Genomic DNA, 27,300 nt, shown 5'->3' with positions numbered 1-27,300 from the left:
TTGGTCTCAGATTTTAATTTTTGTACTGCATATCATTGTTGACTACTGTGATATGTTACTTCACCTGACTTTGGTAAAAAAAAAAAAAATATTTTCAGTTTGCAGCATCATTGTTGAGCACTTCTTGAAAAGATTACAGGATATATTTACTTTCTCTTTAGGTCCTTACGTATAGGCCCACTTCAAAGTAAACAATGGCGATTGCTATGTCCGTCCATTTTCTACCGCTTAATCCCTTCGGGGTCGCGGGGGGCGCTGGAGCCTATCTCAGTTTATGGATTTGCCAATATATTTTGTCAAGTTACAGTAATCATTCATCACATATGCTAAAATGATCGGGCAAAATGCCCCAAACATGTGAAAATATTAGAAAATGTCACAAAGCAAAATAGGGTTTTTTACAAATGTGTTTTGTATTTATCACTGTTCTGGGTAACTCACTCCAATAGTGTCTTATCATTTGAAGTCTGTGTGAGTGAGATGAAAATAAAACTGAATTTTTACAAATGCTTGCTTTATTTTGATGAATGGGCATATCTTTTGACCGAAGTGTGTCTTTTTGCAAATAATCTAGGAATTAAGAAAATTGAATGTGGTGTTTGGAAAAGTGAAAAAAAAGACACACAGTTAGTAAAATTGTGTGTAAGCAAATGAAAAAAAAACTGTAAAATCTGAGACAAATAAAAAGGTTTGAAAAAAAAATCTGGAGATAAAGATGTGTGTATCACAATCCTTATATGTGTGCAAGATGTGAAGATGTGTGTATCACAATCCTTTTTTGTGTGCAAGATGTGAAGATGTGTGTATCCCAATCCTTATATGTGTTCAAGATGGGAAGGTGTGTGTAAAGCATTGTGTGTAATATTTCACAAAAACTGTGAAGCAGAGTCTATGCCTAATATTAGGCTAATCTGCATTGTGGTTTTGCTTATTGTGTGTAGACTTTGTTAACTGTGTGAACATTTTAAATTTAGTGTGTAAGTAATTGGAAAAAAAATTTAATGCTACGGCTACGCCCAGGCGTTTGTTTCCTTCAAGCGGAGATGAATGTTGTTCAACCTGTTGTTAGGCTCCGCCCCTCCCCAGGCTCTTGACACCTGAGCAGCTCTTCTAACCGGAAGTAAAGTCTGCGCGAGCTTGTCACTTCTTCTCGTTACCTGTACAGACGACGACGCAAGTGGACCCTCATTGAAGTCGTGATTGTCTCTCGAGTAATAACATTTGCAACCCAGCGGATAATTTCCCCCCAACCTTCTTTCTGTGTGACTTTTGTGACGAGAGAACACCACCAAGGTCGACGACCAACATGTTGTTCGGTTGCTTGGTTTCGACGCTTCTGTTCACGTCTGTACTAACAGGTGAGCTAAATATAACAACTTTGTTGCGTCTCTTTTTTTAGATATATATTTGAAACGTTATGTGCTGAAATAGAAGCACCCACTTTTCTTAGTTTAAATAATTAGGACTTCCGAAGACGGCGCCAAACGTAGAGACAGACTATTTTCAAAATGGACGTTTCTGTTCAGGTGTATTGAGGACGTTAATACAGTTGGAAAACTACTAATCATTTATTGTTTATTGAGGATCCCCAGTAGCCGACGCCAGGCTAGTCTTCCTGGGGTCCTTTTCAAAAGTTAAAGGTAAAATAATAATACACAGATCCAGTTACAAAACATACACCAATCCAGTTACAAATGAAAGGAAGGAAAGGGGAAAGAAAAAGAAAATTCTCAAAATAAAATAACAGTACACATATACAGTTACAGAACATACGCAAATCCAATTACAATAAAAACAGGAAAAGAAAATTCTCAAAATAATAAAATAAAATAACAGTACACAGATCCAGTTACGGAACATGTGCAGATCCAGTTACAATAAAAAAGGCAAAGAAAAAGAAAATTCTCAAAATAATAAAATAAAATAACAGTACACAGATCCAGTTACAATAAAAAAAAAAAGGAAAAACAAAAGGAAATTCCTCAAAATAATAAAATAACAGTACACAGACATAGTTACAGAACAAAGGAAAATCCAGTTACAATAAAAAGAAAGGAAAAGAAAATTCTCTAAATAATAAAAAAAAATAACAGTACACAGATCCAGTTACAGAACATACGCAAATCCAGCTACAATAAAAAAAGGAAATTCTCAAAATAATAAAATAACAGTACACAGATGCAGTTACAAAACATACGCAAATCCAGTTACAATAAAAAAAAAAAGGAAAAAGAAAATTCTCAAAATAATAGAAAAATAACAGTACACAAATCCAGTTACAGAACATACGCAAATCCAGTTACAATAAAAAAAGGCAAAGAAAAAGAAAATTCTCAAAATAATAAAATAAAATAATAGTACACAGATCCAGTTACGGAACATGCGCAGATCCAGTTACAATAAAAAAAGGCAAAGAAAAAGAAAATTCTCAAAATAATAAAATAAAATAACAGTACACAGATCCAGTTACAGAACATACGCAAATCCAGTTACAATAAAAAAAATTGAAAAATAAAAGGAAATTCCTCAAAATAAAAAAATAACAGTACACAGACATAGTTACAGAACATACGAAAATCCAGTTACAATTAAAAGAAAGGAAAAGAAAAAGAAAATTCTCAAAATAATAAAACAAATAACAGTACACAGATCCAGTTACAGAACATACGCAAATCCAGTTACAATAAAAAAAGGAAATTCTCAAATTAATAAAATAAGAGTACACAGATGCAGTTACAGAACATACGCAAATCCAGTTACAATAAAAGTAAGGAAAAAGGGAAAGAGAAAAAAAAAAAGTTGTCGAACTGATAACATGAAAGATGAACTCTTAAGTCTAAAATGTGACTTTACATGTTTCTTAAATGCTTTTTTACTGGGAATAGTCCTAATATTTAAATTAAGAGTATTCCATAATGAAATACCTCTGTATACAACAATTTGGTATTAGTATGTCTAATAGACAGTACACATGTGACTAAATATACAGAGAACTGCTTGAACATTGGTAGTGTTACCTTACCTTATCTTATCTCAAACCTGAAACTGGTTGGGAATCCATCAAAGGGGGTGGTGTATGGTTTCGGCTTACACTTGCTGGTCACAACATTAGGAACAGCTGTGTGCCAAAAGTCCTGCTTTAATGAATGTGCTCAGTGTTAAATGACACCGCCAGATAATTATTTGTTACAAATAAGATGTTATCCTTGTAGAAGTTTTAGTGGTGAGCTCATGTACAGCTCAACAAGATATCCACATTAGCCGAAACACCTACCTTTCAGTATCGTGCAGTCATTTCTAAAAATGTAATAGAAACTAAGACGTATTTTTTTGCCAAGTTTTCATCACATCACATTTTGAGTGGGCATATATAAACTTGGATGGGAGATAATGCAAATGTTCAAATCAATCTTATACCCTGTATAGAAGTGAAGTGAATTATATTTATATAGCGCTTTTCTGTAGTGACTCAAAGCACTTTTACATAGTGAAACCCAATATCTAAGTTACATTTAAACCAGTGTGGATGGGATTGGTAGCAGGTGGGTAAAGTGTCTTGCCCAAGGACACAACGACAGTGACTAGGATGGCTGCAGCTGGGATCGTACCTGGAACCCTCAAGTTGCTGGCACGGGCACTCTACCAACCAAGCTATATTGACACAAATATCGAAACTTGCTACTTTGTTTCACTATTTACTTAAGATTATTTAACAAGTGTGATGTTGTCCTTAATTTGTCAATCATGGTCAAAATAAGAATAAACAGGACTTCAGGCCATCTACAAAAAATATAAAAAAATGTGATCATTGTTTTCTTTCTTGAATTCAATAGTTTCTGTTTGTCAATATGAACAACACAACTGGAAAATAGTGATCCCACACTGATACTATTGGTATCGATACTATATTTAGGTCAACCCCACACGCACACGCGTAAACTACACGACATTAAACGCCTCCATTTTATCATGTTTCGATTTGTCATCTAGGACTTTAGTGCGTGAAAGAGGTTTCGGTCAGAATGTTGCAGTATCATTCCTGGTTGAGCAGCCTGGAGTAAGCTGCATGTTTCTTTTGTGTCTACGCCCTGTGGGCTGTTTAGCAGTGTGAGAGACTGCTGTTCAAACTCCAGTGTCGTAGCTGTGGCGAGCTACTGTTCATTTAGTGTGATGAAATATTTTATTTATATCCGTCGTTTGAGTCACATCTCAGACCTTCACTGTGTAGAGCAGAATGACGTTTTAAGAAGCAGATAAGGGAGTGTGAAAATGTTCCCTTAAGTGCTTCTGTAATGGGAACATGTTCAAAACATGTCTGCCTGTTCTAGCTTTTTGTTAAGGGACAATTTCTTAAAACGCTATTAATACTTAAAATATTTAGGAGAATAAGATTATGCTCTTGAATAGTCTTCCAGTACTTTTCATTGTACATGCCTTTTGTTTATTTAGTTATAAAAACAGTGACACCAGTAACCTGTTTTGTTTTCTATGTCAACAGGTGTGAGTGGCTTTTCAGTAACCACGAGCAATGCTAACGTACAAGTTAAGGAAAATGCAGGTAAGTCTTTTAAAATACAAAATGGTCATCTCGAAAAATTACCCAAAATTTGATGTTTTTTTTTAATTAAAAGTGACTTTATGAATATGCATCATAACTTATGCTTTTTGTTCAGAAAAGTTCAGATGAGGTGTGTAACTATACACTTGGTTCACAAGATGATATTTTAACATAATTTAAAAAAACTACAATGACAAAATATGATATGACAAAGAGTCAGTTTGTATTTAACTTGGTCACAAAACAATCTGGATGCATTTTTATATGCTGTATAACATAACGTGACCCCTAGGGTGTGTGTATATATATATATATATATATATATATGTATATATATGTCTTAATAAGGTTATCCAAAAAATAGTGCTCGATACCGTAGTAGAGCGCAATATATGTATGTGTGGGAAAAAAATCACAAGACTATTTCATCTCTACAGGCCTGTTTCATGAGGGGGGGTACCCTCAATCATCAGGAGATTTTAATGGGAGCATTCGCATACCATGGTTTATATAGGGCACAGAGTGGGTGGGTACAGGCTGGCCTAGGGGCGTGGTGATTGGCTCATGTGTTACCTAGGAGGTGTTTCCGTCTATGGCGGCATGTTACAATTTCGCTGCGCTTGTTGAGGGATGACAGGTCTGGACGGTAAATAATAAACAGTTTCTCTTTCAAGCATAGGTTGCATCTTTTATTACCACTATTGTAAGGTGTGCTGGATGCAAGAATTTGCCATGTTATTGAATATTCAACATTATTGTCTTTGAGGTCCCAAATGTGTTTGCTGAGTTCTGTGGTATTTCGCAGGTTTTTGTTCCTGAAAGAAGCCTTGTGATTGTTCCATCTGGTTTTGAATTCTCCCTCGGTTAATCCTACATATGTGTCGGATGTGTTAATGTCCTTGCGTATTACCTTAGATTGGTAGACAACTGATGTTTGTAAGCACCCCCCGTTGAGAGGGCAATCAGGTTTCTTTCGACAGTTACATCCTTTGTTGGTTTTGGAGTCGCTCTGTCTGGGGGTCGACGGCTCATTTGCAATTGTTTTGTTGTGGTTTGAGATGATTTGTCGTATATTGTTCATGCAGCTGTAGCTCAATTTAATGTTGTTCTTGTTGAATACTTTTCTTAGGGTGTTGTCTTTGGGAAAGTGTTTGTCAATCAGATTGAGGAATTTGTGTCCAATGTTCGTTGAGACGTTTTTGCTGTATGGGGGGTTGTACCAGATGTCGTTTCGTTTTCTGTTCTTTTTTGGCTGGTTTCCTGGCGTGGGTTCATAGGTGAGGGTGAAATTGTATCCGCTTTCATCAAGGGCTTTTTGGTACGGGGGGGGTTGCTTGGTCAAATTCAGCTTTGCTAGATGACAGCATCGATAGCCTTTTATTGATTCCGGTAGGTATTCTTTTCGTGGTGGTGGGTGGGTGATTGCTGTCATGGTGCACGTATTTGAGTGTTGTGTTGGGTTTCGTGAATGGTTGGTAGCTGTTATTTCTCAGGTTGAAAGTGACGTCAAGGAAGTTGACGGTTTGCTTGTTGGCTTCAATCGTGATCCGTAGGCCGTTCTCTTTGAAAATTTGGCATATGCGCTTCTTGGTATTCTCGCTGCTCCTTGGTGAGGCGCGACACACTGCCAGTCCGTCATCACGGTAAATACCAAGGTTCAGATTGAGGCTAGCGAGCTGGGAGAGGAGGAAACTCCCAACGAGTTCACACGTTTCTGCTCCGTCAAAACTTCCCATAGTGACGTCAAATGTTGCATTGTTCTTTTTTTGCCATGGTGTACTGTTGTGGATGAGAATGGAGTTTTTTGCGTGGATGATGATGTTTCTTTCGTTGCCTGTGATTGAGTCGTAGTCTGAGGCGAAGTCTAGTGCTTGAGTCAGTAGGTCTTGCGTGATGGAAGGGTAAAATTCCTCGATATCAAAGGAGATAAAGTTGTGCTGTTGTTTGTCTTGGATGTTGTTGAACCATTTGATTACTGCTGCTGTATTTCTCCATTGGTTGAGTGGTGTTTTGTCCTTGATTTTTGTGTTGACTCTGTCCAGGATTATTTTGCTGATTTTTCCTATTTCAGATTTAGTTGGGTTTATTAGTCGGCATGTTGGGTTATTTGCGAAGTTGGGTTTGTGGTCCTTCAATGTAATGAAGGCTTCCTTGTTGGCTGTGGCGTCCACCCTGTCCTCAATGTCCAGTTCAGCCGCGATCCTTTTATTTTCCAGGTGGATGTTCTGTAAGGTGTTGGGTTGCGCTTTTTTGTATGATTTGGTGATGCTTCTGTCCAGTAAGGTGTGGTGTTCTGGTATGTTCATTCTGTAGAAGTTTGTGGTTTTATCGGCAGCTATGATGAGGTTGTTTACTTTCTTGATGCGCTTCTTGTCATTTTTCAGCTTGGTGAGGAGTGGGTTGCGGATTGGCTTGAATTTGACTGATTGTATCATTTTGAGCATGTCGTTCTCAAAATCCTTTAGTTCCTCAACTGTGGGTGGGTTCTTGGTAGATTTGAATCCGTAAGTTTCCTTTTGCATTCCTTTTGTTTCAGGGTGGAGGAAAAAATGTGCTGGGGGGGCGGCAGCGGTGATGACCAAGAAGAACGCGGGGTTGGAATATAATTACAACATTTTATGTACATATTTATATACAGATTTGAACAATTAGTGATTCACTGAAATATATTTATTAATTGTGGTTCTTACAAAAAATATATCTTATAAAATATAAAAGCTAAAATGTCTCTTAAAGCTCTGCCCCTTTAATTAGTGAATACTAAATAATTTAACTTTAGCCTACTACTACAACCATATTATTTACCAGCAACATGAAGTGAAACAGAGGCAGAGGTGTCCTGCCACAGTCAGTCAACCTCCTCCTCCTCCTCCTCCTTTTGCTGCTGCTGCTGCTGAACAGGTCGCACCTGTGGTCCGAACTGTAGGCCTACCTCCTCTCCAAGTCGAGCCCTTTTCGGCCGTTGAAAATATTTTTCTATACTCATCTGTGTGAAGGAGTGAACATCCAACATTAGAATTTATTACTAACGAGCAGAACCGCTCTATGTACAGTGCCGTCTAACCTTAAGCGGCAGCAGCTCAACACATGCAGGGTTCAACGTTAAGGTTTTTTCTACTTTCCTGACTTCTCAAATCTACTTGCCCCAATATTTGTACTTGTCCTGCCAAGGTTTTTTTCTGGCTGTGTAGTGCTCATGGCTTATATCTTAATAGAATCCTTCCCGTTGACTATTTACAACACTACACAGTATTTATTATTATTATTATCTATAATTGCATTTAAATGGCATTGCATACATGTAAAATTAAATGCTATTTCACATTATTTGACCAGTAGCAGTTACACTCATCTGAACAGGTCAGCCACCTGTTTAAAGCCCAATCACAGTTGAAATCTTGAAATGAATGGTCTTTAATGGCCAAAACATTAACCTGGACAACATTTTAACAGCTGGTTGGCTCAGATTTTATTATTTTCATTGCATTCACATGCTGCAGTGGACAGTGGACAATTTAGCTTCAGTCCATGTGTGTTTATTGACAACATGGTTATAACCTGGACACGTTAGCTCGTCGGTATTGTAACACGTGACTGTTACTACGAGCGTCTGCCCCGGGCCACGAGTCAAACAGCGGCGGTGTTAATGAAGCAGCGTCAGGCTGCTCACCGTCAGTGAAACGCTCGGTGAAATCACGGATTAACGTTAAATATATGACGAGCCGCGAGCGATGCAGCTATAACCTATCTACTAGTGATGGGTTGATGAGGCGTCATGAAGCGTTTTGACACATTGCAAAACTGTATTGATACTGTGTCGATACTGTGTCACTAAATAATGACATCTGCTGTACATTAAAAATCCCTACAGGCAACCTATGGACCGACTCAACTGACACTGATTTTATGACCTAGTACAGTGGTTCTCAAATGGGGGTACGCGAACCCCTGGGGGTACTTGAAGGTATGCCAAGGGGTACGTGAGATTTTTAAAAAATATTCTAAAAATAGCAACAATTCAAAAATCCTTTATATATTTATTGAATAATACTTCAACAAAATATGAATGTAAGTTCATAAACTCAGTGAAGCACAAGCTCAGGTTTGTCACTAAAATGTCTGTCAAAAAGAACTGTGAAAAGAAATGTAACTATGCAATATTCAGTGTTGACAGCTAGATTTCTTGTGGACATGTTCCATAAATATTGATGTTAAAGATTTATTTTTTTTGTGAAGAAATGTTTAGAATTAAGTTCATGAATCCAGATGGATTTCTAATACAATCCCCAAAGAGGGCACTTTAAGTTGATTATTACTTCTAGGTGTAGAAATCTTTATTTATAATTGAATCACTTGTTTATTTTTCAACAAGTTTTTAGTTATTTTTATATCTTTTTTTTCCAAATAGTTCAAGAAAGACCACTACAAATGAGCAATATTTTGCACTGTTATACAATTTAATAAATCAGAAACTGATGACATAGTGCTGTATTTTACTTCTTTATCTTTTTTTTTCAACCAAAAATGCTTTGCTCTGATTAGGGGGTACTTGAATTTAAAAAAAAATCACAGGGGGTACATTGCTGAAAAAAGGTTGAGAACCACTGACCTAGTATATACAATAATATAAACCAAGTCATTGTATTTCATTTAGGATTATTTCATAACTTCATTTAAATAAAAATATATTTTTTGTCTTTTTTAGATACAGTCAAATAATGTGAACATGTATCATAACATGGAAATCTAAGAGAACGTGTTGTGAATGAGGATGCTTGTGGACCTGGAAATTATTATTTATTTATTTTTACACATTTTTATTAAAAAGAAAAACTGTTTTTTCCAACGTATTCAATTGTAGACGCTTTCTCTTCTTAGTTATTATTTCTCCGGCTGTAGAAAAGACCCGCTCACAGGGCACAGAGGAGGCGTCAGTGCGACACAGTTCGCGTATCGGTCACGTGACCAAAACAGCTCATGATCGGTCACGTGACTTTCTAAAAGCGGTACGCGCACCGACACAGGGTTTCGCTCTATGAGCTCGACGCATGCGCCGATGCATCGGTGTTGCCGGACCCATCACTACTATCTACCTATAACACCTGTAAAAATGAAGCAATGCTACCACGCTAGCAAGCGTTAGCTCGCCGGCTATGAGCCACCAAGCTGCTAACTGTCGCCAAAAGGAACCATTTAATTTTTTTTTCCCCATGGCATCCTGGATCAAGGCTTTCAGCAGCTTTTGGACGTTTGAGGTAGAAACGTAGGAAGCGCCATTATTCTTCTCTTCTTCTTCTTCTTCTTCTTCTTCTTCTTCTTCTTCTTCTTCTTCTTCCTTCTTCTTCTTCTTCTTCTTCTTCTTCTTCTTCTTCTTCTTCTTCTTCTTCTTCTTCTCTCTTCTTCTTCTTCTTCTTCTTCTTCTTCTTCTTCTTCTTCTTCTTCTTCTTCTTCTTCTTCTTCTTCTTCTTCTTCTTCTTCTTCTTCTTCTTCTTCTTCTTCTTCTTCTTCTTCTTCTTCTTCTTCTTCTTCTTTCTTCTTCTTCTTCTTCTCTTCTTCTTCTTCTTCTTCTTCTCTCTTCTCCTTCTCCTTCTCCTTCTCCTTCTCCTTCTCCTTCTCCTTCTCCTTCTCCTTCTCCTTCTCCTTCTCCTTCTCCTTCTCCTTCTCCTTCTCCTTCTCCTTCTCCTTCTCCTTCTCCTTCTCCTTCTCCTTCTCCTTCTCCTTCTCCTTCTCCTTCTCCTTCTCCTTCTCCTTCTTCTTCTTCTTCTTCTTCTTCTTCTTCTTCTTCTTCTTCTTCTTCTTCTTCTTCTTGCCCACCAGGTGAATTAAGTGCTAGTGCATAGTAGGCTACCGCCACCTACTGCACCTGAGGTGTAACTACAAGCAACATTCACAGACAGTCCCATTGCTTTTATGAGCGGTCGACCGAGTCAAAAGCCGAAAAATCCATTTGTGGCGGATGTAATTCTTTCGTGGCGCGCCTCCACAAATAAATGAATGTGTGGGAAACACTGTATATATATATATATGCGCTGTACTTTATTCTTTAAATACTGTACCTTAGTATTGTACAACAACAAGGTGCCTTTTTAGGAGGTTTGTTTAAAAAAAAAAAAATGTTATACATGATAATAAGTAGGCGTCCCCGCTACATCCCTCCATCAGTTTGGAGATCATTAACCTGTACAACAATGAAGACCCCAGTTTTTATAACATTACACGCATTACCTTAGTATAGTGGTCAAAGGTGGGAATCTTTGGACACCTCACGATGAGTTTATGATTCAGGAGCTACGATTCGATTAAAAAACAATTGTTTATTCATCTTTAATTTATGTACATTGATGCAGTTTTACATTTCTTTTCGTTTCACTAAATAAGCGTTTATTGCTTGCAACTTTTAAAAACAGTGCATTTGTAATAAAAAATTCCTATCACATTTAATAAATTCATGGAAATGTGTGCAAAACTGGAACATAAGTGCCCTATAATAAAGGAGCTGGTCGAATCTCTCTGTGAGGTTGCTTGCTGCAGTCAGCCAAATTTTAGAACTGTCTGCATTACTTTATTTCCAATAAATCAATTGATTATCGATTATTAACGATAAGAAAGTATTTAGAAGTTCTCTTCAGTCTGTTGGAAGAGGTATTATTTGGCTTGGGTCGACAACAAATTTTCTTGGACAATATATTAAACTACAAAAATGATTGCCAGTAAACAATGTTATTGCTATTATTGTTTTTTTGAGACCAAATTAACTACTGATGTAATGATAATACATAATCCTTTCAAATGCAATAAACTTGTATTTCTTGTATATTTTACCATTGTAATTGGAATGCAAACTTTTAATCTAAAACAAATAATAAAATATACTTTGTCTATTAGTAAAATGTTGGACTTGAATAAAAATCAAAGCAAAAAGCAATACAGTTTGTTAAGATGGGGGTTGGGGCTCCTCAAATATACACAACCAAAACAAATAAAATGGCAAAATAATGTATTGACAAATAAAGTTACAGAGGTACAGTTGTACATTACTTGACTGAAAGTGCAGAGTATTAATATACACACTACAGCATAAGCAGATTTATTAACAGGTCATATGCAAAAAACTTTAGACTGGCAGATTTCGAGCAAGGAAACACCGACATGACAATATGACAAACATTTGCAGCATTTTTAGAAATGCTAGTTTTTCAACAATGTTAAATGGCAACATGTCTTTGGCGATGTATTTAAAAACACTTTTTGCGACTGCACACTATTTTACACTGTTGTTGTGTATTTTAAGTGGGCATGCAATGCGTGCTTGTCTGTTGTATTCGAGCGCATTTGGCAAACTGTCTTCTCGGTATTGATAGTCTCATCTTGTTCCAAAGGTTTAAAACTGAAATAATCCCACAATTGTACGGTGGCATTTGGTTTTGTAATTATTTTGTTCATGTTTGCCATTACTGTATATGTGTTGGTCGTGGGCTAACTTGATTGTGTGATGCTAGCAGGCCAGCGGCCCTGCCTTGCCGCACAAAGAGTCAAAGACACTTAAGAAAGAACAAGAGAATTTACCCTCTTCTTTTCATTCCGCTATGGCACAAATGTGCGCAGCTGCTGAAACCGATGAAAAACGTGGATGCGCTTGAAGCCCGTAAACACACGGTTATCGACACTGGAAAAAATACAGACTTAATTTTCGTTTATGTCTGTTATTGACTTATCAAATATTGACCCAAGCCTACGTATTCACTTTTTATTAGTACAATATTTCATAAAAAAAACTGTAGTGGATTGCCATACATTTTATTGTATTGATTTTAAAATATTTTTGATCCAACAGTTTGTTTTTCTTTTTAAAAAGGCATGTTGCATTTTATTATTCTGCTGTCTTGGGGGCCCAAGAACAGATTCATTTTGATTTAAGTTCATTACAGTGTGTTGCCAAGCTTATGAGATTTGATGCAAGTGTAAGCCACTGTGACACTATTGTTCTTTTTTTTTTTTTTTAGAAATGTCTAATGATAATGGCAATGAGGGATTTTTAATCACTGCTATGTTGAAATTGTAACTAATATTGATACTGTTTTTGATAATATTCATTTTTGTTTCACTACTTTTGGTTTGTTCTGTGTCGTGTTTGTGTCTCCTCAATTGCTCTGTTTATTGCAGTACTGAGTGTTGCTGGGTCGGGTTTTGGAATTGGATTGCATTGTTATGGTATTGTTGTGTATTGTTTTGTTAGATTGATTAATTCAAAAAAAATTAAAATAAATAAATAATAATTTAAAAAATAAATAAATAAAATAAAAAATAATCATTTTAAAAAATGAGAATCGACTCTGAATCGCACAACGTGAGAATCGCGATTCGAATTCAAATCGATTTCTCTCCCCCCCCCCCCCCCCCCCCCCCCACCCCCTAGCAGCACAGTGGTCCTGGGTTCGATCCTGCGCTCGGGCTCTTTCTGTGATCTTTCATGTTCTCCCCGTGACTGCGTGGGTTCCCCCTGGGTACTCCGGCTTCCCCCCACCTCCAAAGACATGCACCTGGGGATAGGTTGATTGGCAACTCTAAATTGGCCCTAGTGTGTGAATGTGAGTGTGAATGTTGTCTATCTGTGTTGGCCCTGCGATGAGGTGGCGACTTGTCCAGGGTGTACCCCGCCTTCTGCCCGAATGCAGCTGAGATAGGCTCCAGCACTACCCGCAACTCCGAAAGGGATAAGCGGTAGAAAATGGATGGGTGGATGGACAATGGGCAGTGCTGATTTGAGATGAGTATTTTAAATTACGAGTTTGGTCATGGAACCATTTGAGTTTGTAAATCGAGGTACCCCTCTATAACCTTAACTGAACTTTTTAACTTATAAAAATCAGATTTGAGCCACTTTGGCCTGCAGTGTAAACGTAGTCTGTGTGTGACTTGAAAAGTGGACGAGGCCTCTGCTCTGTGCCCATGAATTTTTTCTTTCTGATGAGAAATATTGTTGCGTATTAATCTTTTTTATTTTTGTCCTGTCCAGCTTCTCAGGCAAATCATATAGTTGATGTAGATGCCCACATCGGCTGTTCAGATTTACTTTACAAAAGAGAAGTGTAGGATACTTCTCTTGTTGCCTTATTTGTATTTGACTTTATTAAATGCATTTATATTATCATTTGGTGCAGGAGGGGATAGAAAGAGAAAAAAAGGAAGGCAGAGGGGGGAATTGTGGGGACAGGAGGGTAATAAGACAGAGAGACAATAACAACAACAGCAAACACAACAACAACAACAACAATAGAGCAACATCAGCAAATACGACATGTACAAATATGATGGTAAAAGTGATAGCAAAGAAGCTGTTGGCGAAATAAATAATAATACAGAAATGACAATGAGCATTATTACACTACAAATACTACCTACTCAGTGGCCTAGTGGTTAGAGTGTCCGCCCTGAGATCGGTAGGTTGTGAGTTCAAACCCCGACCGAGTCATACCAAAGACTATAAAAAATGGGACCCATTACCTCCCTGCTTGGCACTCAGCATCAAGGGTTGGAATTGGGGGTTAAATCACCAAAAATGATTCCCGGGCGCCGCACCGCTGCTGCCCACTGCTCCCCTCACCTCCCAGGGGGTGATCAAGGGGATGGGTCAAATGCAGAGGACAAATTTCACCACACCTAGTGTGTGTGTGACAATCATTGTTACTTTAACTTTAAATGGAGCATTACAAATACCAATAGAAATAGCGCTATTGATAATGAACAATACCAATAATTTACCTCTATTATCAACAATACAGTTGTTCAAATGCAAAAATACATATACGTAATGATAACTAGAGATACAAAATAATGCAGAAAAATGGAGGGGAAGAAAGAGAAGCAACCTACATTAACCTTGTAGATTGTTATAGTAACAATAGGTTAAGCTTTGTCAGTGTGCCATGTGTTACCCAGTATCCCCTTGGGCAACAACATTAATATATGTTTGATGAAATGTGATTATGTGCATGAGTGTATGTATGTATATGTACTTGTATGTACAGTATGTGCATATGTAGATAGATAGTCTTGGGTTCAATCCCGGGCTCGGGATCTTTCTGTGTGGAGTTTGCATGTTCTCCCCGTGACTGCGTGGGTTCCCTCCGGGTACTCCGGCTTCCTCCCACCTCCAAAGACATGCACCTGGGGATAAGTTGATTGGCAACACTAAAAAATTGGCCCTAGTGTGTGAATGTGAGTGTGAATGTTGTCTGTCTATCTGTGTTGGCCCTGCGATGAGGTGGCGACTTGTCCAGGGTGTACCCCGCCTTCCGCCCGATTGTAGCTGAGATAGGCTCCAGCGCCCCCGCGACCCCAAAGGGAATAAGCGGTAGAAAATGGATGGATGGATGGATGGATAGATAGATAGATAGATAGATAGATAGTACTTTATTGATTCCTTCAGGAGAGTTCCCTCAGGAAAATGTATGTTTGTACAGTGAATTTATATGTACAGTATGTGTATATGTATGTTTGTACAGTGAATGTATATGTACAGTATGTGTATATGTATGTTTGTACAGTGAATGTGCGTGAGGATGTACGAACTTTGAGTATGTAGGTATGTACTGTATTTGTGTATGTATGTGGGAGCGTAGGTATTAGAGATGCGCGGATAGGCAATTATTTCATCCGCAACCGCATCAGAAAGTCGTCAACCATCCGCAATCCACCCGATCTAACATTTGATCAGAACCGCATCCGCCCGCACCCGCCCGTTGTTATATATCTAATATAGACGATGCAAGGCATTAGTGAGGTTATAAAGCTTTTGCCTGTTAAAGAAAAGAGACTGATCCAATGCAGCATTCGCGTGCCACGCTGTCACGACCCAGACGCACACCAGTGCGCAATCATATGGGAGCCGCGCTGAGCGCACCTCCAAGCGCGTCTCGCTGCCGGCGAAGGCCGGGTATATGGGCCCGATGCTCCAGCGCCATCCATTTTCAGGGCTAGTTGATTCGGCAGGTGGGTTGTTACACACTCCTTAGCGGGTTCCAACTTCCATGGCCACCGTCCTGCTGTCTATATCAAGCAGGGTGAGCCCCACCCCTTTCGTGAGCGCACTGCGCGCGGAGTGACCCCTGTTACGCGCCCCCGGCAACAGGGGTGGCGGGCAGGTAAGCTGCGCGGGCGGAGCGCGCGGAGTGACCCCTGTTACGAGCCCCCGGCCACGGGGGTGGCGGGCAGGTAAGCTGCTTACCTGCTGCGCGTGACGCCGGCTGCGGCGAAGGCGGACGAGGCGGGGTGTCGGTGCGGTGGGCGCGGTGGTGACCCTGGACGTGCGTCGGGCCCTTCTCGCGGATCGCCTCAGCTACGGCTCCCGGTGGGGCCCTCTCGGGGGAAGGGGCCTCGGTCCCGGACCCCGGCGAGGCGTCGGGGGCCTTCTCCGCTCCGTAAAAGTGTCCATCTCTTTTTTTTTTTTTCTTCTGTTGTGGCATATGCTGCAGGTGCCTGCTCGTTTTTCGTATGTGGGTAACAACATTTAACTATGTATATATATTTCCGAATTGGTTTAACTGCCACCCGCCTGAATCTATTTAAAATCTAATTTTTTTAAATTTCAATCGCCCGACCCGACCCGACCCGACCCGCTGATAAAATCTAATTTTTTTAAATTTCATCCGCCCGATTCGCGGATAATCCGCGGACTCCGCGGTTGTGCCCGCAAACCGCGCATCTCTAGTAGGTATGTATGTATGTATGTATGTATGAATAACGGTGTGTATGTGAGTATACGTGAATTTGTATGTACAATATATTTGCGTATTAATCTCCTTCTACTCCTAATTCAAGCAAGTGGTGATTTAATTTTTTGTATGGTTTAGAAGTTAACTTGTATGAATAAACATATCTCATCCTTTTTACAATTTACAAGTTCAATTGGATCCAAGACCAAGCTCATTACTCAAAACACTCATATCTTAAATCAGCGGCGCTCATTAAAATTTATTTAATCTGTGCTTGTCCCCGCCAAAACACCTCAATTTTAACATGTACCATGCCTTTGAAAAATAAATAAAATATTTTTATATAATTATTGTATAAAACAATACAATATAATGTAGTACAAACAAGTACAGTACATTTATAAAATAATGTAATATTGTACAGCATTTACCTTGGAAGCAGACTAATACGGTGTCTCCTTCTCGGCACTCTCCTTCACAACATTTTGTCAGTTCCGGTGTTTGGAAGGCGGTATTGAGTCATTCCCCAGCTGCAGGCTGTAGAAAGTCACTACTTCTACAAGCAGCAAGGAGGCTCGTAATTCTAATTGATACTTAAAGCATATTTAACGCATAACCGAAAGCCAAGGGACTCCTCATACCTCAAAATACTCGTACTTTAAAGATGAGGTACCACTGTATTAGGGGGGTAGCAATATTAGGGGTGGAGCGATTGATCGACATATCGATAGATCAATTTTTATTTCTAAATTTTAAGTGTATTGGTCTGTGCTCGACAAGTTGACCTTTAAAACGTTTTAAAAGTAAATATATCGATTTTGCCAATACTACAAAAAAGAAAACAAGAACAGCACACTTTATATAAAGTTTAGCACTTTTGATGATAGGTACGTCAAACATTAAGTCTGTCTGCCCGTCTGTAGCGTCATCTAATATCTACCGTGGTCAAGAAAGGTCACAAGAAATGCAAATGCCTCAAGACAATATAATTATTAACAAAACAAAAACTTTTAGCTACAGCACGATTGCAAAAGCCACAACAAGTGCAAGCACCACAGCACAATGATACAAAGCCACAATTCAAATTTAATCCACGAAGGATACGACGGACAAAATGTAAGTGACAGCAGAACAAGTTACGGCGATGGACCAGGTTAAAAACAGTGTAATAAACAAAGTATTTTAGTATTATTGGAAAAAAGTAAAACAATTACTTTGACTGGAAAACGTGGTCACACGACACTTACATTTATTACATCCTTGGCTACTTGGTCCGTCTGTCGCTGAAAGTTTTCTGCTGTCACTTCTGTTATGTCTTTCTGGTCTTGCGTGTTTATTAAAATGAGAATACTGGCAGGTCAAACCACTACTCATTTAACCTAAAAATCTTTTGTTGCACTTAATTTCTCTGGTAAATCTACTGTTAATTCAACCTGAAGACATGTTGGTTTTACTTTATTTTTTATATTAATGTTGTATTATTTCTATGTTGAAAAACAACAGCAGAAGTAGCAGGTAAATCTACTGTTAAAATGTTGGTTACTGTACTGTACAGGGTGAATAAAAAAGAATACGCCAAAATCATCACTCATTTATTCAGTTCTAAAGCATTATAATAGACTGGTAGACAGATCCCCGGACCTAACTGTGTGAATTTCTTTCTGTGGGGGTTTGTTAAAGACAAAGATTATGTTCGACCGTTGCCAGCAAGTATCGATGACATAAAATATTGAATAAAAGCAGCAATCAACACAGTGGATCGCGACATCCTGGGGCGCATTTGTGAGGAATTCTCATATCGTCTTGATGTTGTCTGTGCTGCCGGTGGTGGCCATATTGAGCACTTGTAAAGCATGAAATAAATATTAGAAGTTATGTACAACACATGTGTTAAAGCTATGTTTTCTATTGTTTTTCATTTTTGAAATATCGAGTGATAATTTTGGCGTATTCTTTTTGAATCACCCTGGGACTTAAATTTAAGATTTCTTGAATGTTGATTAATGCTAGCAAAAAAAGTTTCCTTTGTTAATTCAACCTTAAGTGTTGGTTGCCCTCTATTCAAATAAAATGTGAATGTATTGGCCAATAATTGTTGTTTACTTGCTTGTTTGTGTCCATAATTCATTAATATCTAATTCCTTCTCAAGAAATATCAACAATATAGGACACTTCACCTGTAGTGTCCAGTATCTAGTATATATTTCACAGTCACACTGGTTGAATTTTTCTGCTAAAAAATTATTAAAACTCACTGAATCGTTTCAGATTATATCGTTCTAAAAAATTTATATCGTCCATGAATCGTATCAGCAACCACAAATTCTGAATCGAATCAAAACATTGTTCAAATAAATCGTTACACCCCTACACTGTATGTTTGTTTAGTTTAATGTGTTTTGCCTCTTTAATTGTGTGGATTTTATAATGTATTATTTTTATTTGTTGTCTATTCTATTACAGGGGTTGACCTTACATGCTCTTATTCAGCTGACTTTGGTTCAAATCCCCGGGTGGTGTGGAAGTTCAAGGACCGTACAGGTTCACAGAAATATGTTTTTTATGATGGAAATCCCACTGGTAAGTGTGCCACTAATCTATTTTTTGTGTATTTCATCTTATTCGCAAGATGTTTCTCAAATTCTGCACCTGTATAAATGTAGTTGATGCAACAGTTAGTTTTGTTTTCCGAAAGCACATTGACATTCTAAATTTTCACACTAACCCCTGACAACACGATTCAGCAGGTTAAGTCTTTAAACCTCACTGTTCATAAGTAACAAAGTTGCAGGCTGCAACTCTGGCCATGTGTATATTCTATGTGACTGTTAATGTGCAATTCTTTCCACAGGGGCGTATTCCAACCGTGTGACAATGTATGGCAGCAATCTGAGATTTAATAAAGTGACCCGCAAGGATAATGGAGTGTATGACTGTGAGGTGTCTTCAACCGATAGTCTGTTTAAGGAGGCCAGAGTGACGCTCACAGTTCTGGGTAAAGAGCCTTCTTAATTATCCATCTATATATACTTACTATACATGTCTTTTGAGACTGTATGTTCATAAAGTTAAAGAAAAGCTACCTTGTGCCCCGCAGTGCCTCCGTCTCCACCATTGTGTAGAGTTCCCACCTCAGTGACAACTGGAAAAAAGGCCTTGTTGACCTGTCACGATGGAGACGGCTCCCCCTCTTCCCAATACAAGTGGTACAGAAATGGCATCCCTCTGCCACCTGAACCGAGCAAGATTTCGGGGTTCCAGAATTATACCTATCGGCTGAACTCTGTGGCCGGCACTTTGGTCAGCGACAACTCTCAGCTCTCTCACTATTTTTGTCTCCTTTTTTGTAGGAATAACTCTCCTTCACCTTACCCTGTGTCTTTTTAGGAGTTTCCTTCGGCAAAAAAGATGGATGCGGCCGAATACTACTGTGAGGCTTCAAACATTGCTGGTCCTTCTCAGCGCTGTAAAGCTTTGAAAATGGATGTCCGTAAGTTCACCTCAAGTAGTTTTTTGCTTACGTACAGTTGCAAGACATTTTATCTTCAAATATGTTTCAATAAGCAATGTGCTGTATGCACACATCTTATATACAATGTCTTACTAAAGTATTCACCCCCCCAGGATGTTTAAGCCTTTATTAATTTTAAAATATAAAATCCCGATTTGGAACAAAAATATACTTTCATGTCAAAGTGAAAACGGATTTCTACAAACTTGTGTTGGGTGAATAGAAAATATATAATGTGAATGAAGTGTTTGCATAAATATCCACCCCCTTTTTAAAGTGACTGACCTAATTCAGTAGAGATCCAGCTAGTTTATGCCTCCGACGTCACAATTAGTGAGAACAACTAAGAGAAAGGGTAACTTCAAAATTTAGGACAGGAGATGACTCCATGAAGACTTCCAGCTAACTGGGAAGGATATGGCACTCTTCTAAATCTGCAGAGAGCTGGCCATCTTAACAAACTGAGTGATCGGGCCACAAGAAGTTTGGTGAGAGAGGACACTAACGCGCCTATGCCACTTCTAGGGTTCGGTGTCGAGCATCGATCGGAACAGAGACTAACATTACAATTCACCCGAAATCGTTAAAAAAATTTAATTTCCATTCTAGTTTTGATGATCATACCAAAAAATAACCGCAGAATATTCGACGAACAACAAAAAAGAAATAGATGCTACCGTTTATTTTTGAAAGAGACAATTTTGTCTAGTGTCAAAAAATAACTCTGGTTAGTGCCCTTATTTAAACCATACAAACTTCTATGATGAACCTGCCTATTTTAGTATCAAAATCAAGAATCACTACGAACCGGTATCAAAACAAAGAATTATTATAGGAATTGAAATTGTTCAAATTCAAGCAATGTCCAACTCTAACCACTACCGGTATTCTGAAGGAATCAAGAGCTCCAGTTTGTCCATGCAACAACTATTACACGGGTTCTTCACCAGTCAAAGCCCCATGAGAGAGTAAGAGGATACTGTTGACAAAAGCTTACATAAAATCTCACTGGAATTTGCCAAAATTAAGTTTTTTTTTTCAGATATATTTAAATATTTGCCTTTTGGTCATCAGACTGGAAATTAGGTTTTGTATACCATGCACATCACCACAAACACACCATCTCCACCATGAAACATGTGGCAACATTGTGCTGTGAGGATGTTTTTTAGCATCAGGCTGTGTTTGTCAATGTAGAAAGAACCGAAAAAGATCAGCAAATCCTGCAGGATGATCTGTTTCAACCTTGGGAGAAGATACATTTTCCAGCAAGACACCGACTAAAGCATACTAAAAAAGCTACACAGAAATAATTAAAAGATAACAAGGTAACATTATATAGTGCAAAGTCAAAGCCCGAATTTCAAACCAATTGAGAATTTGTGATTGGATTTGAAAAAGAGCTGTTCACGCCCGATCCCAAAGCAACATGACTGATTTAAAAAAAAGCGTGCTGAGTTTTACGCAAAGTCAGTGGCGGGTTAAGGATTTCTTCCCAAATGTCTACAAACCTTTCCACAGTGTTCAGGGGCCTCATTGATAAAGGTTGCTGCGCACTAAAAAGTTGCGTCAGCAGGTGTTAAAATGTGTTAACTTTCACCGCAGACTTGGATTTAAAAAAAAATCAACGCAGAAAAGGATGCATATTCCTATGCACTCTTTCAACCATGTGTAGAGTTATTGTATATTTCTTTGTTCAAGCTTAAATATTAAAATGTATCGCTGTATTGATTGTATATATAGTTCTGTGGTGGCTAAAGTTAATTGATTGGCATAGCAATTTGTAAATAAGTCAGGAGGTGTGTCTTTAAATGTGTGTGCCACCACTTTGAAAAGTGTTTTTTTTTTAAAACTAAGACCCCAAAAATATGGATTGTAACATAGTATTTTTGTTACATTCACTAGCTTGTCTATTCTTCCACACATTTGTCACACTTTTCGTAGCTTCACACATTAAAATTAGGGTTTAAAAATTGACAAGTTTCCAACCGCACACTAACTTAAACATTCTGTATGACACAGGTGTAAACCTCAATGCCAGGGGTCCAAATTTTATGTGGCTCACGAAAGCCTGGAATTGTGTGAATAAAGTACTTTGTTTTTCTTCATCTTTCTAATCTTTTCATTTTTTCTGTTTTGAAAGGAAAAAAAAAAACATCTACTGCATGAAATTGCATACATTTTAAACTTTAATATTTTCTGACAATGCAACAAATATTATGTTGTTATACAGTATAATGTATTAAATGTTTTTGAAAAATAAAAATACTTTTATATCTGCTTGTCACCTTGAATTGTGATTTCAAAGCAAGTTTTCAATTTGTACGTAAAAAATATATTAAAAAAATGCATATGCGATTGTGTAATAATCATGAGGTGATTATATGTTCATCTTCAAGTGTATTTACTGTTTTAAGTGTCCCTTTGAGAGTAGCCATAACTGTGATGTGGCCCTCAATGAAAATGAGTTGGCCTACTGCATGACGTCAAAACAGTGTCAACATCCGTGCACACTTTGTGTAGAGTCTGCGTGCAGATATATCACGTCCTATAACAGAAACACAATATCTATTGTATTTTTGAATGGATAAGCTTGTGTTTTACTGTAAATCAATAAAATTCCTATGATATGTAAAGCAGGAGGATTAAATAAACTCTGCTTCTTCCTACTCCATTTTGGACGTGCTGTAATGAAACAATTGAAAATATGTGATGCATTACGTTGTATCGTATGCATGTTCAAATTAAACTGAACTGAACTGAAATGTTTTGCCACATTCTTTTAGGTGACGTAAACACAGGAGGCATTGTTGCTGGGGTAATTGTGGCTCTACTGCTGCTCGTCCTACTTGCTGTAGGAATTTGGTACGCTCACAAGAAAGGATATCTGCCCAGTGAGTATATATTTCCTTATTCTGTCCTAGGATGTAATAGTTGCCTCTGATACATTACTCACTTCCATACTTGCCAACCTTGAGACCTCCAAATTCGTGAGATGGGGGGGAGGGGGTTTGGTGGTAGCGGGGGTGTATATTGTAGGGTCCCGGAAGAGTTAGTGCTGCAAGGGATTCTGGGTATTTGTTCTGTTGTGTTACGGTGCGGATGTTCTCCCGAAATGTGTTTGTCATTCTTGTTTGGTGTGGGTTCACAGTGTGGCGCATATTTGTAACAGTGTGAAAGTTGTTTATACGGCCACCCTCAGTGTGGCCTGTATGGTTATTGATCAAGTATGCTTGCATTTACTTATGTGTGTGTGAATGCCGCGTATATTATGTGACTGGGCCGGCACGCTGTTTGTATGGAGGAAAAGCAGACGCGACGACAGGTGAGAGAGGACGTTAAAGGCAGTGCCTTTAAAGGCCTACTGAAATGTGATTTTCTTATTCAAACGGGGATAGCAGGTCCATTCTATGTGTCATACTTGATCATTTCGCGATATTGCCATATTTTTGCTGAAAGGATTTAGTAGAGAACATCGACGATAAAGTTCGCAACTTTTGGTCGCTGATAAAAAAGCCTTGCCTGTACCGGAAGTAGCAGACGAGTAGCGTGACGTCACAAGTTACGTACGTGACATGCACATAGTGGCACGCACGTACGGGCAAGCGATCAAATGTTTGGAAGCCGCAGCTGCATGCGTACTCACGGTACCGTGTCTGCGCATCCAACTCAAAGTCCTCCTGGTAAGAGTCTCTGTTGTCCCAGTTCTCCACAGGCCAATGGTAAAGCTTGACTGTCATCTTCCGGGAATGTAAACAATGAAACACCGGCTGTGTTTGTGTTGCTGCAGTCGGCCGCAATACATCGCTTCCCACCTACAGCTTTCTTCTTTGCTGTCTCCATTGTTTATTGAACAAATTGCAAAAGATTCACCAACACAGATGTCCAGAATACTGTGGAATTTTGCGATGAAATCAGACGACTTAATAGCTGGCCACTATGCTGTCCCAAAATGTCCTCCACAATCCGTGACGTCACACGCTGACGTCATCATACCGAGACGTTTTCAGCAGGATATTTTGCGCGAAATTTAAAATTCCACTTTAGTAAGCTAACCCGGCCGTATTGGCATGTGTTGCAATGTTAAGATTTCATCATTTATATATAAACTATCAGACTGCGTGGTCGGTAGTAGTGGGTTTCAGTAGGCCTTTAAGGCACGCCTCCAATATTGTTGACCGGGTGGAAATCGGGAGAAGTTCGGTAGATTGGTTGCCCCGGGAGATTTTCGGGAGGGGCACTGAAATTCGGGAGTCTCCCTGGAAAATCGGGAGGGTTGGCAAGTATGCTCACCTCCCCTATAGCTGCAATAATCCCAACCAAGAGTTGTAACAGTTAAATGTGTCCATGTTACATTACACCATAATACTTAAAGAGGCAGAGGGTAATTTGTGTGACTTATAAAATGTAATTAATTAATTATGTAATGTAATTAAACTAACAACTTGATGTTCTTTCTTCTCTTTGCAGAAATAACTGAAAGGTAAGAGGAATTTGCCAATTTTTTGCCATCTGATGCAGTGGATTGCATCAGATAATCAATTTCCACATTATCTAAACCGGTTAGTTTTTGGATGTGTGAAATGGTCTCTTGTCTTTCAAATGTGTCTTTCAGGACACAAAAACCCAATGTGGTCTACCAGCCCCCTTCACTGTATGGTGGCGAAGATGATGATGTATGTATGACACTGCTTTGCTTCTAAGCTTTCATCATTATTTGTGTGTTCAATGTTTGCTAATTGCTAACAGGTGACATCTTTAAAATAGTGGCCAGGTTATTCATATTCAAATAATGCTTTCTGATGTGTTTGTTTCTTAGGGGGATTTCAAGCAGAAGTCATCTTTTGTGGTATAGCCTCCAAGCTAGAGCCTGGTTTGAACTGTTTGTCTTTTTGATGTTGTATATACAATGAGTTGTCAAAGAGCAGTACGTTGATACATTTATTTAATCTGTTTCATCTGCTTTACATCAGCTTTTCAAGTTTTAAACATTCATTTTAGAAGAAATAAGGACCTACAGGAAAATAATTGCACACCAAGTTAAATAGTGTCTGTAATGTTACTAAGCAGTCTGAGGATTCTACGGACCAAAACTCTTTGGATTTTTGGAGTATGCTCCTGATTTCGTTTTTAATTAAAACTTGCAAAAAGTCATTTTAATAACATGTCAACTTTAAACTTTTGAAACTGGCTGTTAGTACCATTCTTTTTGAAAACCTGTGTACCAAGAAGTTTTTTTTTTTTGTAAATAGTCTTTTTTTGTGCTTTTGATAGTATAAATTATTCTCCTTGGCCTTTCTTGGAATAATAAAAAAAACTTAAAGGGGTTGTTTGCAACCTTTACACAGATGATATGGAGACCGCTAAGTTTCGAGAATGTTGAAAGCATTATAGCCTGCCATCTTTTGGCTTTTAGCAACTAATGTAAGTGCGCCTGTATGTAAAAAAAATAACCCCAAAAAAACCACACACGGACATTAGCTTTGAGTGTTGTCAGCTAATGATAGTGATTTAGCAAAGTTTAGCTACTGACGTTAGCTATCATCTTAGCTATCATCAAATGTATATTCTATTGGTAACAACAAGACCTCTAATTGTTAACTGTTTTTCATGGACTGCTTTTGTGTGTGGACGTGTGCTCCCTTTGTGTACGTGTGGACGAGAAAGTGACAAGCCTAAGTGCCGGACAAATTCCTCAGGCCGAGAAACACAATTTAGTCAATATTAATAGTAATTCATTGTGAAAAATCTAGACACTTTAAAGAAAAAAACTTCTGCTGAAGTATTAAAAGTAGCTAATTTGCCGGTGGTGTTTTTGTGTTATATTTTTTGGTTAAAAATGTTTTTTCTTTGAGTAAGTTGTAAACAGCCCTTTTAAGTGAAGGTGTGACTGACATACTTTGTAACACATATGCATTTTAGATTAACATTCTAATTACGATACTGTATAATTAACTGGAGAATGAACTGAACGTATAATATAGTTGTTCTCGATTGCTCTTTGTTTGTGTTTGCAGTTTGGGAACTAGAGTACATTGGTTAAACTAATGCAAGCAGGGTAGATTCAGTGTTTTTCCAGCACAGTGATTTTATTGCCTGTTAATACAATTACATCACAGGAAAGTGTGAATTAATGCTGTGGTTTAAACACATCCTAACAAAATCCTAACATTTTTGTATGGTCATGTTTTGGATGTTTTACCTCAACTTATTTTTTTGATTTTTTTTTTTTAAATACTTTTTGTAGTTAATCTTTCAACAATCGTGTTTTTTACAGAGTCAACACAGATAGACATTGGTTTATATCATGCATTTATTCAACATCAAATAAAGTACTATATTTATTTGGTAGCCCTTAATGTTGTTTTTTAAATACTGTATGTTGCTGAGAGTTTGAAACTGATGAATCAACCTGATATATGTAACATTTGTATATTGTTAATAAAAATGTGTTAAAAAATTACTCTGCTGGTGTCTCCACAATGGTTAGCAACATTTGTATAAAACATTTTGTTCGGCATCTATACGAATGAATGTAGTAAAATTATATTTTTTTCAATCAGAGTAATAACACGTTTGCATTTTGATAAACTACAGTAAATTACTTCCGAGCAAAATGGTAATTAAGTTTAAAAAATGACCCCAATATTTCGACACACATGGAATTTTATTGTCAGAATGTCACAGTAGACTTTAAATGTCTTACTTGAATGCGTATCAGTTATTTGCTCAAAATTTATATTATCTGAATTTCAGTCAGGTTATATTTTCCAGTGAGCACACTCAGTCAGTCCCCTCACTCATTGCACTGACGTTTGTATTGCGCAATTAATCTGTTTATACACGATTTAGGTGATAATGTTTTGTGATGTGATTTACATTTTTTTTTGGTTAAGTTGATTTTCATGGATTTGTTTTTTATTGGGGCAGCACGGTGGAACAGGGGTTAGTGCATGTGCCTCACAATACGAAGGTCCTGAGTAGTCCTGAGTTCAATCCCGGGCTCGGGATCTTTCTGTGTGGAGTTTGCATGTTTTCCCCGTGACTGCGTGGGTTCCCTCCGGTTACTCCGGCTTCCTCCCACCTCCAAATTCATGCACCTGGGGATAGGTTGATTGGCAACACTAAATTGGCCCTAGTGTGTGAATGTGAGTGTGAATGTTGTCTGTCTATCTGTGTTGGCCCTGTGATGAGATGGTGACTTGTCCAGGGTGTACCCCGCCTTCCGCCCGAATGCAGCTGAGATAGGCTCCAGCACCCCTCGCGACCCCAAAAGGGACAAGCGGTAGAAAATGGATGGATGGATGGATGTTTTATATTGCGGAGTAGATACTGATGTTAAATTATTTTCTCGCTAAGTTAAAGTTCCAATGATTGTCACACACACACTAGGTGTAATGGAAATTCGTCCTGCATTTGACCCATCCCCATGAGGGGAGCAGTGAGCAGCAGCGTGCGCCACGCTCGGGAATCATTTGGTGATTTAACCCCCAATTCCAACCCTTGATGCTGAGTGC

At 38.3% G+C, this 27,300-nt stretch overlaps 1 protein-coding gene across 2 annotated transcripts; it reads left to right on the top strand.

The window, feature by feature from the left end:
• The first annotated feature begins 1,092 nt into the window (after positions 1–1,092).
• Positions 1,093–26,246, top strand: f11r.1 (F11 receptor, tandem duplicate 1). 2 transcript variants are annotated; one of them, XM_072913805.1, is made up of 9 exons: positions 1,093–1,358; positions 4,499–4,558; positions 18,736–18,852; positions 19,124–19,267; positions 19,370–19,572; positions 19,660–19,762; positions 22,570–22,681; positions 24,399–24,459; positions 24,603–26,246. In XM_072913805.1, the coding sequence occupies exons 1-9, from the start codon at positions 1,307–1,309 to the stop codon at positions 24,636–24,638; spliced, it is 888 nt and encodes a 295-aa protein (XP_072769906.1). In that variant the 5' UTR covers positions 1,093–1,306; the 3' UTR covers positions 24,639–26,246. The 2 variants fall into 2 exon arrangements, with proteins under 2 accessions (XP_072769906.1, XP_061818263.1); XM_061962279.2 differs by lacking the exons at positions 24,399–24,459; positions 24,603–26,246 and adding an exon at positions 24,254–24,301 and having other exon boundaries at positions 22,570–22,677.
• Positions 26,247–27,300: the final 1,054 nt, after the last annotated feature.

This window comes from Nerophis lumbriciformis, linkage group LG09 (genome assembly GCF_033978685.3).
Source record: "Nerophis lumbriciformis linkage group LG09, RoL_Nlum_v2.1, whole genome shotgun sequence".
NCBI lineage: Eukaryota > Metazoa > Chordata > Actinopteri > Syngnathiformes > Syngnathidae > Nerophis > Nerophis lumbriciformis.
Note: the sequence above shows the minus strand (reverse complement) of the source record. Positions and strands in the feature narration are given on the sequence as shown.

Bases quoted from the DNA above. Each gene is read 5' to 3' on its own strand.
- f11r.1 (XM_072913805.1), top strand. From the start codon at position 1,307: ATGTTGTTCGGTTGCTTGGTTTCGACGCTTCTGTTCACGTCTGTACTA. The intron at 19,268-19,369 runs GTAAAGAGCCTT...TGTGCCCCGCAG, and splicing joins AGTGACGCTCACAGTTCTGG to TGCCTCCGTCTCCACCATTG. The intron at 19,573-19,659 runs GTCAGCGACAAC...GTGTCTTTTTAG, and splicing joins ACTCTGTGGCCGGCACTTTG to GAGTTTCCTTCGGCAAAAAA.